Here is a 13,435-nt window from a genome sequence, read left to right as displayed (position 1 = left end):
TGTAATCGATCCCTTGTATTATCCCCGCATATAAGAAAAATAGTAAGGCAGGAAGTTGCGCTTTCACCCACCTTGGGGGCTTGAACCTCGCTATATCGTGTGTCCCATTCTTTGTTCTAGATGCACCAGTAGCTTGACGTGACGTTCCCGCGACTACAAATCCATGTACTCATTCTAGTACCGCTATTAGGACACGACGAAAAAATCTGTCAACGATATGGGAGTATGATTCCACGCATTAGATTTCAAGTCTTTCTTGCTTGCCTTGGCCCTCACATAAATCCGCCTTATGGGAAAGCACTTCCTCACGCTCCTTGCAGCCGGAGATTTTTCCTGGCCTCCACAATTCTAGATATGAGCTTACAAGGTTGTCCCCTCATGTTGCCACACGGTATGTGCATTCATTGTGGTGTGCACATCCGTGGTTCTAATCTCAAAAAAATTGTAGAATCATGATGAGCAACATTGGTGTGGTATTAATGACCCACAAGTGTAGGGGATCGCGACAATCTTTGAGGAAAGTATTACAACCCAAGTTTATTGATTTGACACAAGGGGAGCCAAAGAATACTTATAATCCTTAGCAGTTGAGTTGTCAATTCAACCACACCTGAAAAAGAATACTTGCTCGACATAATCTATTAGTAGAAAAAGCGATGCAGTGATTGTAGTTGTGGCTGTGGAAATAGTAACAAAAGCAGCAATTCCCGGCAGTTGCCAAGAACAAGAGTAACGTAAAGAGATCAACAAGTATGAAAAGCGTAGGCATGGGAGTGAATAATGGACGTCGCATGGATGAAATCAAATATGTAATAGATGTAACACAATCATGGCAAAAGTGCATAAAGAACGTCGGGAAGTTAAGAGGACAAAATCATAGCAAAAGTGCTTGGAAAAATAGATATATTTGAGACGTATCAGGTACATGCATGGAGCTTCAAGTTAGCTGGATACTTGCATAACCAAGGAACTACATCAGGATTACTATGGGAAGCATTCGGTTGGTTACGCCGAGGCCTACCTCACCCCACAAAATGTCCTCTCTGTGATAAGGTGGAGGAAACTATTACACATCTATTGGGTTGACTGCGTCTTCTCCTAAACAGGTTTGGATAGGGACCCTTCGATATGTTGGCCTAGTGCACTCAGTACCGGTCTGTCCGGCTCCGATGCGGTGACACCGGCGGGTGCCACCATTCCTTCCTGGAGGGTGTCGGTGGTAGCCATCCCCCACTTCCCTCCGCGTGCCGGGGGAAACCCTAGGACATGTCCGGGCACGTCGTTGGCGTCGCATCCCTTCTTGGAGGTGCTGCTTGGTACGTGGCGGATCGGAGCCTCGGGCTGTGGTGGTTTGTTTCCGGAGGGCGCAACGGTGGCGGGTCATCCGCGCTTTGTCGAGCTGCCGTTGTTGGCATTTGTTTCTTCTTTTTCTTTTGGGCTTGATGTGCTGCTTGCCCTAGCAATGCTATGTGCATGGTGTTGGTTGCTTTGGAATACAAAGCGGGGGGAAACCCTTTTTCGGTAAAAGCTTTGTGTCGCAGTGGATTGGTAGAAAGAAGAGTTTGTAGAAGCCCTAAGAAGGGCAACACCCTTTAATTACAGCACGATCCCTCTAATCGCTATACACGGCCAACACTTGGAGCAAAGCTGCCAGACCCCTCGCACCCGTCGACACCCATTGCTTGGCTTTGGCCTTGATCATGTCAAGCATGCGAGCTGTACCGACAATAGCCAAGGATGTGCCTTTCCGGACCAATAAGAATGGGCATGGGTCGGCCCACTCGCCGCCTGCAACAATGGGGTTAGCCGTTACAGCCACATGAAAGATGAGCATGTGAGTGGCCCGAAGAGACGGCACGGGCACCGCTACCACCCGGTCCAAGCTCAAAGAGCTGGATGGAGCCAGACTACCGGAGGTGCCAGCGCTAGTGACGCAGTCGGCTGAGCGGATAGCACCACCTCACGTCATGGAAGCCGCGTCCTCTTCATGCTCCGGTTCGCCGTGGAGGCTTCCGGGGAAGACCTCTCTGGCCCTGCGGGTGGCCAGCACCGGTCGCACCTGTTGAAGTGTATATGTGGATTGCCTAGCCTTTTTCATCAGTTCGGACTTTTGGTTGCATTGGCTAGTGCATGAAGCTTAGCAGCACCACCCGTGTCCCTAGCCACTTAGTGCGGCGACGGGGGTGGCGACTGCTGCACCGGTTGAGGAGGGGGTGGTCTCGGCTGTTGCGCAAGTGGCCTAGGATGCACAGCCCCACCCCTGGCGACCAGCGCGGCGGCAGGGTAAACGGTGTTGGATGCCCCGCCAAGTTGCGTGCGGAGGACTAAGTTGAGGAAGTGACGGAGGGTGTCCGTGCTGGCTCATCGTCCGAGAATGACGGGAGCATGGGAGAAGTAGTCGCTTGCATGTTCCACAACTCAAGAAAACACAAAAGTGCCTCGATGCATTTCAGAGCCAGAAATAAGTGTTTTGTTTTATCATTTTCCATGATTAACTGTTAGATTCAAGTGACATATTCTTCTGTTTTGTGTAGACTGCTGCAAGCTACCATGCTATCGCCATTGCTCTCTCATTGATGGAAGCTTATTCGTTGAGTGTTCAGCATGAGCAGACAACCTTGCAAATTCTTCGTGCAAAGCTTGGACCAGATGATCTTCGGACTCAGGTTTACTTCTACAGTTCTACTAAATGATATTATTGTAATGCTGAAAACCTACTCCCTCTGTTACCAATGGATGTCATTTTAGAATACATTTAGTATAAAAGAATTAACTTTGAGCAGTAATATAAACTAATGTATTTTATTTTAAATATGAAGATAATATTAGTAGATTTTCCATCAAAGTACTTCTGTAATACTAATTGTGCATTTGAGAGCCAGTCAATGCCCAAATGGCATCTAGTTAGTAACAGAAGTACCTCGATTCTTTTCCCACTTGAACTATTACCTTAGCTATATGAAGAGAACCATTCCCTTTTCAATTATTTGCAAGGACAATCTTAATATTGTTGCCTTCCACGTTACAGGATGCTGCAGCCTGGCTTGAATACTTTGAATCAAAAGTAATTGAGCAACAAGAAGCTGCCCGCAATGGAACCCGAAAACCCGATGCATCAATAGCTAGTAAAGGACACCTAAGGTGCGATTTAGTTCTGCCAATGAAAGCAAAATTAATCCTAGAGAAACTTCTATTGTGTTGTGCTAGCTAGTGCACAGCACATAATCTGGTATCAGTTATCATAGATATTTGGATAATGTACACTGTTTTGGACTATACAGATGCTATAGTAACTGTATTTGTTTGCCCTTGCAGTGTATCTGATCTTCTTGATTACATCAATCCCAACAAAGAAAACAGAGGAAGAGATTCTGAATCAGGCAAGAGGAGGTACTCAAGCATAAAGGTTAGTTGCTAATTTTTACTTCGGCTAAAATTGTTTTCAAGATAATGATTATGTTCTCATTAAGGAACAAGTTTAACTAAGGCAGAGAGAAATAAGAGCTGCGAGATGGTTACCATAGTGTAATACTAGTATTAAATGAATATTTAACTCATAGTGCAATTGGTCAGTTTCTCGAAGAGAAAAAGGGAGACTTACAATTGTTCACAACAAAGTTAACAGGCAGCAAAATAGTATATTTCGGTTTACATAATGACTAAGTAGATAACATGCAATAATATTTTGTATCTTTCGTGGATTGAACCTGTGCCGGTGGCTCTCATTTATTCTGTAGTGTTACCAATATGATTTCTACCTACACAATTCCGGCCCTTCCTGTATATCTGGAACTCAATGAACCTGGTTTCCTTTTTCCACAATGCTAAAAGTTACACTACATTTTTCTTCCATGAAAGCATTCATGTTATCACTCAAGTAACTTGACATTTAGTATTTTAGCATTACTGTACATGGCAGAATTTATTCATTGTATACTCGTCCTGTCAGGTTTTATCACATTCGAGTGAGAATTCAAACATAGAAAGTCCTGATATATCTCCAAGAGATTCTGCTATTGCAATCACAGACGAGGAAAAACGAATTAAGGGGCCATTGCAAGATGATAGTGCTAAGATCATGGATATTCCTGAAACTGAGGTTAAAGAGAGTCCTTTATCCGTGGAGGCTTCACCACCTTCTGAACAACTGGTAGAGAGAGCTGAGGTGAACATCAGTTCACCTGAGGAAGTTTTTGATGAAGAACAGGATGATGGTTGGCAGCCTGTTCAAAGACCTAAAACAGCTGCAGTTTTAGGAAAACAGATAAAGCATTACCGTCCTGCCATCAGAAGGACGTATGACCCTGACAATCATGCTCCGACAGATGCTTCCCAATATAAGCCAAGGAATTCCTATTCAAATAACCGTTATTACTTCTTAAAGAAGAAAACTATTGTACCTGCAGCATACGCAGATCCTCAGCAGCATATGAAAGTCCAGACATCAAGTGCCAGGTTTGGTCGTAAGATATACAAGGCTATGACCTACCGGATTAAGCCAGGGACAGCATCCTCAGAAGTGCAAGATACTTCTAGGCTCACAGAGCAGATGGGTGGTAAAGAAGAATCCCAAATAGCTTATTCACATGTACACAATCATTCGGCAGATCTGAAAGGAAGTGAGCCACATGGACCTTGGGTTGAAAGTACCGGAAACCCACCATCATACAAAGATGTTGCATTGGCACGTCCAGGTACAATAGCCAAGACTCAAATACAAAAACCTAAAGATGATGTACTGCAACCATCACTTGGTCAAATTATCGCACAAGAAATGAAGGATTCCTTGGTAGATACAGTTCAAGTGGACCAGAGGTCCGTGTCCTCAAGTACCAATAATTCCAAAGAGGTAAGCGTTGTGCCAACAGAAATGCAGCATTCAGAACAAAGAGAAGAGTCACATAGGGAACATGAGATTGACGACACGGGGAAAGATAGTTTACCAGATAAATTAACATCAAATACTGAGAAACCTTCTGGCGGTGGCCCTGCAGATATTAAGACAGACATGACCTTACTCAGTAATAACAAAGATCAAGAACCAACAAGTAGTGACAATTTTGGTGCAGCCACTGAGTTCTCAGATTCAACAGTACCCACAGAAGCTGAAAATAGTGGAAAGTCTGGCATACAATTTCTAGAAGAATCTCTACCTACTAATAGTGAACCTATTACAGTTTCAGCACATACAACAAGTATGCAGGGAGGCGTTGGAGGTGTTGAAAGTGAGAAGTCAAAGCCTGACTTGCTTCTAAGTAATATTGATATAAGAGAGATGTCTAATAAGAAGCTATCTGCTGCTGCACCTCCATTCAATCCGTCTCCTCCAGCTATCCTTAGCCCACTTGCTGTAAGTGTCGGTCTCCCACCACCAGGTGCTGTTCCAGGTGTCGGCCCTTGGCCTATGAATGTCTCCATGCATCCTGGACATTCAAATATGGTGCCAAACGGTCCTCCGCTGTGCACATCCCCACATCATTTGTACCCTCCTGCTTCTCGGTCTCCTAATCTCTTGCATCATGTGCCATTTCTTTATCCACCATATAGTCAACCGCAGATGGTTCCAAGCAGCACATTTCCCATGAACACCACTATTTTTCGCCCTAACCATTATGGATGGCAACCTTACATGAGCCCAGCTGCATCTGAGTTTGTGCCTGGACCAGCATGGTCAAACAATCATCCAGTCACTTACACCCCCAGCCCACATGTTGCTGACACTATTTCTCAGTCTTTAGCAGATACACATGTTCTATCTGATGCAGCTGTTGTTAGTATAGGACCTTCGCTGGACAGCAATATGGTTGCAGTAAGGGAGGAAATGGAGGTCCCTGTGGAGGTATGCAGTGGTAATTTGATCAGCAATAAATTTTTGGGAGAGGAACATGACAAAGAGTTAAAGGATGCTGTTAATGCTGCACTTAATCCTGACAAGCCAGGAGATAGCATATTTGATATTGGTGGAACGAAGCTGGGAGGCAGCATGAAGAATGAAGATGAGGGTAGCTTTAGGATATTTGTAAAGGGGAAAGGCAGGCGAAAGCAAACTCTGAGGATCCCGATAAGTTTGCTTAACAAGACATATAGTTCACGTTCCTTCAAGCTTGACTTCAACAGAGTAGTCAGAGAGAACGACATCTTCAGGCCATCAGGCGTTTCTTTTGCTGAAGTAGTTTCTTCTGGCAACTGAGAAATATTCCACCAGAGTCAAATATTGACCTATACCATCATTACCCAAAGAGAATTACGATGGATCTCTCATTTGAAAGATACTGAAATGTGACACTCTTATTTTTGTCTGAGCATTCGGAATGCAGCAACAGTGCTCCTTCAGTGTTCCAGGTAATCATTTTTACCAATATTGTAAGAACTCTTTGCTCCCCAATAATTTTCTTTGCTCCCCTATTATAGATCTCAATCATCTAATATGCTAGGTGTCGCTTTTCAACTTTCTAGATCTGAAATTCTTCAATCCAAGCTACTCTGAAAAAATCGATGTGTTTTGTTTCCACTTCAAATCAGGTATGGCTCCTTCTCAGTAATCATTTTAGCCTGTTACATGTTGAACTTGTTTGTACCCCATACACGGATCAGTTTTGGGTGTAGTTCTTGGTAATGACTACATCTTGTTATAAGCATATATAAAAAGACTAGTGTTCTTTGAAGCACCTTTGGGACCTTCACAGATACGACGCATGTAAGAGAGGGTTAGTCACTGCTCCAATAAAAGTACAAAGTTTCCATGTTATTTTCTCAGTTCAGCCTCTGTTAAAAGTACAAAGTTTCCATGTTACTCTCTCCATAAAGAAATATAAGAGCGTTTAGATCACTACAATAGTAATCTAAACACTCTTATATTTCTTTACAGAGGGAGTACATCTTTCATCTATGTATTAATAGTAGCATATTATAGCATCTTTCATCTATCGAAGTTCAGCCTATGCATATTATAGTGACACTTACTTTGGGGCGGAGGGAGTATTTATTTGCAGCTTCCAAGCTACGTTTTCTTGTAGTGACGTGTTAGCTAACTGCTCTCTGTTCGCACATTGCTCTCAGATGTCGACAATTCCGTGTGGAGTGCAGAAGATTGCAGGGAGTTTTGCGAGATTCGGAACTAATACAAGACGGAAGTGTTAGCAAAAAGATACATGGCAGACTGATTCTTTTCTACAGTTTTGATAGACTGAGCAGAATGTTTTCCTCAAAAAATTGGGCTGAATTTTGGTCGTATGGAACTTAGCTTCTAGAAATTTAGAAATTGGTTTGCTCACTGCATCCTGTAATAATCTATTGCGTCTTTTGTGAGAGAAACTGATGTTATTCTTTTGATGAGAATAGTAACAAGAGTATCTCCAGCAGTTCTTCTCTCCCCCAATAATTTTTCTTTGATAGAGTTACCAAAAAATTACTCTAGCACCTACCCTTTAACAATAAACTAGCAAAAGAGCCCGTGTGTTGCAACGGGAGTAAAAAGACACACACGCCCTTAATTTATTTTATTTTCTCCTTGCAAGGTTTTGTTGTCGCGTGCATGCGTGATTATAGATGGTTGCACTCTAAACAACATTTTGACTATTGAATGGGCAAAATAACGTCATATCCAGTTTCTGCACATTTTTAATCAAATTTCATATATTACATGTTAGAATTGAAATTGTGATTGAAAAGATATGAAGATTTTTGAAAAACATATGATACAGACTATGGGTTGATTTTCAGAAACTGTAGGGAACTCTGTAAGAATTAAAACTTTTTCTTCAGGTCACTTAAAATAGTATTGCGGGTTAATTACCGAAAACTATAGGGGATTTTCTAGGAAAATGAAACTTATTGTCTGTTTATCACTTAAAAATTAAAACAGTATCACGGCTTAATTATCAGAAGCATGCTTAACAACGGAGCAAACACCAATTGCCATGAATTAGGTTGGCTAGGTAAAGGTTAAGTTTGATGATGACAAAAAGGATGGATGAATTAACAATAAAATTCTTTAGATTATAATATGAGACATAAATCATAGCCATAAAATTGGATGAACACCCTATCTTTATATTACAGTACTGGTAATAAAAATATCGTACAAGCAATACTTCTTTTCATTTACATATGCAAGATTCTTCATCGCAATTGAATCTTTTGCTTAGTCCGTTGCGCTCAATCCATAGCTAGATTTAGTTTGCTCTATTCTATCTTTCTATTGCTTTGAATGCATATTTGCATATTTCTGCCTTTCTCGTGTGCATTTTTTGCCTTTTTGTGTTGGCTCCATATTTGCATACTTCTTTCTTCATTGGGTATATTTTTTTTACAACTTGAGTGAATCTTCATTTCTTTTGTTTTGTTGATAGGTTTCTTTATGCTTTTTCAGTTTTTCATGTTTTCTTCTTCTTTGGTCATCCGTGTGTATCGCTCTCTTGTCTGTTTTCCTTCTTTGTTCCTTGGCATCCATGAGAGTTTTCTAGAATGTAGAAATTTGTTGTGGATCAAAAATAAAATGATTAGACTTTGCATCATAAATAGAGCATGTGAGGTACTCATAAATTTATTTAATTGCAATGCATATAAGCATCAGAATATACTGTTGTTTTGTGCAATAATGTCTTATTTCTTTTTCGCAGTCCCTTTCCAAAATTGTGCAGCCATTTTGGCTTGCAGTTTAAGTTAATAATAGCCATCGACAGATTAATGAGTGTACAATAAACATATTCTTTTCTTGATCTGATACATGTCCATCTAAGATCAACTAAAGAATCTATTGTCAATGCATATAAACGTTTGTATTCTAGCGTTGGTGGCTTATTGCACTTCTACGAACAGGGATTAGAGACAATTTTATATTTGATTGGATGTGCAGGCTATATGTTTTTTATGTGTGTACGGGTGCATCAGTCATCTATGCTACCTATGCACCACACTAGTGGCTGGGGCGCGCCCTGGGTGCGCCTCCTATGCGGTCCGTTGCGCACCTGCCTTGGTGGCGCAGTTGTAAACATGCATATATGCGTGTCAGATTAGCTCAGTTGTAAATATGAATAGAGTTAATACAAGCTTGGCAGAAAAGTATTCAATCATGAGGCATAGCAAGCATAGCAAGGTAATAGGTTCATATTATCAGATAGGTGACTGTCTTATAAGATGGATGATAGAGCACAACATTGAATTGAAATCAAAGTCTAAGATGCTCCAGAAAACAAGCGGTCTCCAAAAGAAAAGCAAATTTCATCAGGCCACAATGCAGGATTATTAAGTGTTAGAGATAAGCTAAAGACGATAGATGGTTCATATATACACACATATGTGCTACTGAGGCGTTACATCTAGAGACAATGGATGATGAGGGAGAGGCAACACCTTTCCTTGCGCTTGAAATGGAAGGTGCAGATGTCGCCTTCCTGGATGTTGGCGTGGTGGCGAAACATGACCAGTTCGTCTTCATGGGTGGCCCGCTTGTCAGTTCGAAGCATGAAGCGAGTGTCGCAGCTCACGGTGCCGTCTCCAAGCTTGATTAGAAGGGTGTCATCATCTTCATGAATGTATTCTGCAGATTGTCTTGTGTGTACTCCACCAGAAGTAATCAAACTGCTCACCTGGCCCAGCTGGAATTAAGAGAAAGAATGAGCAAAGTGAAGTTTGCCTAGCTGAAAATTAGGGAACATTGAGAAATCACCAATTACCAGAATTCACGGTCATGAACTGTTCATACGGCTGACTGGGGAACACAGTTTGAGTGACATGAGCAGTAACTTTTGCGACAACATAAGCAGCCAAAACTTTCTGCAGAATGAACAGAACATAAATACTCATGGGGCAAAAAGGAACAACACAGTATATGCGACTATAAGTCACATGTAGCATCATAATTGACACTTGAAATGTATTACTTCCATTTCACTGAACAATGATACGAAGTAAATATGTCACACCAAATTGACCCACAACATGAAAATTCGCATGCCACATACTCTATTACCAGGTTTGGAGAAGGAATGAAATTGAACGTCTTAACTTTACATGACTAAGCCTGCTGGTAATACTATCAAATGTGGACTCGGGTAAAATTTGAATTCTGAAGGGCATTAAGTTTTTGGTCCGACAACTTGAAATGATGGCACAAGACTGTACCCATCAGCGATTGTAACGGAATTATAACCTGGCATTTTCTAAGAGTTCCACTAGAATGCACTAAATCATCAACAATAATGACATGTCACCCTTCAGAATAGCAGCAACACAAGAATTCATGACACAGTTGAAATTAGCAGGAAGGGGTTGCACATTGTCACTCAAACCTTTGCTTGGCCCTCTTTGAGTGACATTAATAAATTGCAGCTAGTTTCATAGAAATTTCCATGCACCCTATGCCACTTAAATGAGACAAATTAATAACACGAACCTCAAAAATAAAAATGAACCTCTCCTGAAAGGATGCCTAAGAATAACTGGGAAAGATAAGTGAAAACATATACTGGAAAAGGCCGTACCTCATCATCTCCTGCTTCTCAAACTAATACTTCATCAGATGCTTCCTAGATAAATTTTGTGCAAAATACATTTGCTGGATGGCCAATATCAATTTCCTGAAACACCTCCTGATTAGTAAAACTCCAAAATTAGCTGCAGAACAAGTATTGATATTGGAGTAAAATGTATTGCCATTGAACTCTTCAGCCTTTTGAGTCGAATAGGTACAAGCAAGCACAAGGCAAGGCCAAATTGAAAGGGTCAGAGAGACAGAGCAGTGTACAATAAATTAGCAAGAAACAACAAATGCATAGGGGAGAAGGAAGATGGATGCGTACCTAGGTGACTGCACGAAGGTGGAGGGGGGCATCGCCGCCTTATCACCGTTGGCCAGATCTGCTCTTGGTGGAGTTTCTCCATGGGCTCTCCGTCTCCGTCTCCCTCCTCTCTTCATCTCACCCTCCCTCCCCTTCTCTGTCTGACGACGGCGCCGTAGACGGCCATATCCATGGCCAACTCGCTTCGGCCGCCCCTCGACCTAGCATGATAAAATCGCTCTGCACCTCCTCGGCGCCATCGACCTTAGGGCCCCTGCTAGCCACCTCGGCGAGTCCGGATTCATGGATGGGGGCGGCGGCGACAACCCTGGCTGGGAGGATGAGAGGAGAGGGGATGCACCGCGGGCAGAGAGAAGAGGCAGAGCAGTGTCCCGCGGATCTTCTTGAGCGAGAGGAGTGAGACAAGCGGGAAGAGGAGGAGGCAGCTGCGGCCGACGGCGTGTGGGGGAGAGGAAGACGTGCACATGTGACATTTGCGGACCTGCCTTCGTTGGGAAGGAAACGATCCAATCGGGTCGTGCGCCAACGAGGAGGAAAGGACTGAGCGTTGCCCTCTTTCGTCATTGGCTGCGTCGCACAGTGCACCTCTGCTAACGTGGCATGCGCGAGGAGGCGCCATTGACGCCACCGTTATTGGGTTTTATGTCCCTGTAGATATGCACTACCCAGTCTGTCTCTTTTTCTTTAAGGGAATACACAACTCTATTTTTTTTAGGAAACACAGTCCCATCTCTTATCTGTAAGGCTCCACACTTTCTTATCCCGTTTCTTCTCCCTTTCTCATTCATACTCAAAGCAAAATCCCCTTTTTCTCTTCATCTGGTTGAGAGCAGCCGCCCCGTGCTGCCTCCCTGCCACCTCCAACCGCGCCGGGAGAGTAGCTCCTCTGCCCCGAGCCTCCTCCAGCAGGACAGCCAGCTACCCGTCCGTCTCCTCCTCTCTCTCTTCCTCGGCATTTCCCTTTTCATCCTCCCTCTCTAATCTCTCTCACATGTTTTCTCCAGGGAGTCAAACAGCAACAGCAGCCACCCTGCCTTGGAGCTCGCCGCCTATTCGGCGCCCGCTGCGCCCGTTACTGTGTTAATCGCAAACCGGCGCACACCCCTACTCCGCGTGTGTGATGAGTCGAACTAGGGATCTCTTGGTCTCGACAAACTCCAGTAACCACCCGACCACGAAGCCCTTTCGTGATGACTGTTCCCTTTTCTTCTTTTTCTACTTTCTTTTCTTTTTTCTTTCAGTTTTTCAATTTTTTTCTTTTTCCCTTTTTCTTTTTTCTTTTCCTTTTCCTTTATTCAATTCATGATTTTTTTTCAAAATCCAAGAACTTTTTTCAAAATTGATGAACTTTTTTCGGATTTGTGAACTTTTTTTCAAAATTGATGAACATTATTTCAAATGCGTGAACTTTTTTTCAAAATCAATGAACTTTCTTCAATTTTTGGTGAACTTTTTTTCAACATTAATGAACTTTTTCAAAATTTGTGAAATTTTTCCAAAATCGATGAACTTTTTTACCAAAACCGATGAACTTGTTTTAAATCTGTGAACTTTTTCTCAAAATCGGGTGAACTTTTTCCAAATTCATGAACTCTTTTATCAAAATCAGTGAACTTTTTTCAGACCCGTGAACTTTTTTCAGACCCGTGAACTTTTTTTAATCAAAATCGATGAACTTTTTCAAAATTCGGTGAACTTTTTTGAAATTCGTGATTTTTTCTCAAAATTGATGAACCTTTTCAAAATCCGGTGAACTTTTTTGAAAAATTGATGATCTTTTTGTGAAAATTTCTTAGAAAACCGTGACCTTTTGTCAGAATCGACGAACTTTTTTAAAATTTGTGAATTCTTGTTCAAATTTTCCTCCCTTTTCGAAATATTTTTGTTCTGGGGCTCAAACATGGTCAAATAGGACTGTTTACTTGCATATAACACAACACCATCCTAGTGTAGTGGTAGAAGCGCCAAGTCCGTCAGCAGTTGCGTGCAAGTTCGAGTCTCACCCGCTGCAACATTTCGTACGTTTGTTTTTTGAGCATCTGGTGCGATCAATACTGGGCCGGCCCACTACCGCGCTCCTTCGAGCGCCAACTACCTTAGCGGGCGCTGAGGGCGCCGAAGAGGAGCGCTCCCCGAGTTGGGCATATCACGCATGCTGCTTATTTTGGATCCTCCTTTATTTCTCATGGCCAAAGATGACCCATATATCTCATCCTCTTTTGGTTGATGTCCTGACTTAGGCAGGTGCGCCGGCAGGGATGGCGGTAGTGGCGCGCAGCGACGTTGGGGGTGGGCCGGCGGCCCGCAGTGAGGCAGGCCGGGTGTGGCAGGAGGTGGGGACGATCTGGAGGTGGAGATTGAGCCGGGGCGTGCGGGTGGCTGGGCTATGTTTTTTCTTTTCTTCTTTTCTCTCCCAGCACCCGTTCAGGTTGATTTATCACAAGGATTGCGAGTTGAATATCCAAAATCACAAGGGCTTTTTTGCAAAAAGGCCGGCGACGTACAACCAGAAGCAATCACTGGTTTATTAGTACTAGCAATAGAGCCCATGCGTTGCAACGGGAGAGAAAACATAACACACTCTTAACTCAACAACCATCACTCAAGACCACAATAGGTCCATCTCTTTTATT

At 42.8% G+C, this 13,435-nt stretch overlaps 1 protein-coding gene across 3 annotated transcripts in view; it reads left to right on the top strand.

Moving 5' to 3' along the window:
• Nucleotides 1-7,361, top strand: part of LOC119269078 (protein TSS-like) — a 19,812-nt gene extending 12,451 nt beyond the window's left edge. For all 3 annotated transcript variants that reach the window (XM_037550827.1, XM_037550826.1, XM_037550828.1), the window contains exons 21-26: nt 2,535-2,666; nt 3,029-3,141; nt 3,316-3,406; nt 3,950-6,342; nt 6,457-6,522; nt 7,060-7,361. In XM_037550827.1, the coding sequence (XP_037406724.1) occupies nt 2,535-2,666; nt 3,029-3,141; nt 3,316-3,406; nt 3,950-6,190 (2,577 nt within the window). In that variant the 3' untranslated portion in view covers nt 6,191-6,342; nt 6,457-6,522; nt 7,060-7,361. The remainder of the gene's footprint in view (nt 1-2,534; nt 2,667-3,028; nt 3,142-3,315; nt 3,407-3,949; nt 6,343-6,456; nt 6,523-7,059) is intronic.
• The last annotated feature ends 6,074 nt before the right edge of the window (nt 7,362-13,435 follow it).

Source organism: Triticum dicoccoides, chromosome 3A (assembly GCF_002162155.2).
Source record: "Triticum dicoccoides isolate Atlit2015 ecotype Zavitan chromosome 3A, WEW_v2.0, whole genome shotgun sequence".
Lineage (NCBI taxonomy): Eukaryota > Viridiplantae > Streptophyta > Magnoliopsida > Poales > Poaceae > Triticum > Triticum dicoccoides.
This window is presented reverse-complemented; position numbering and strand designations above follow the sequence as displayed.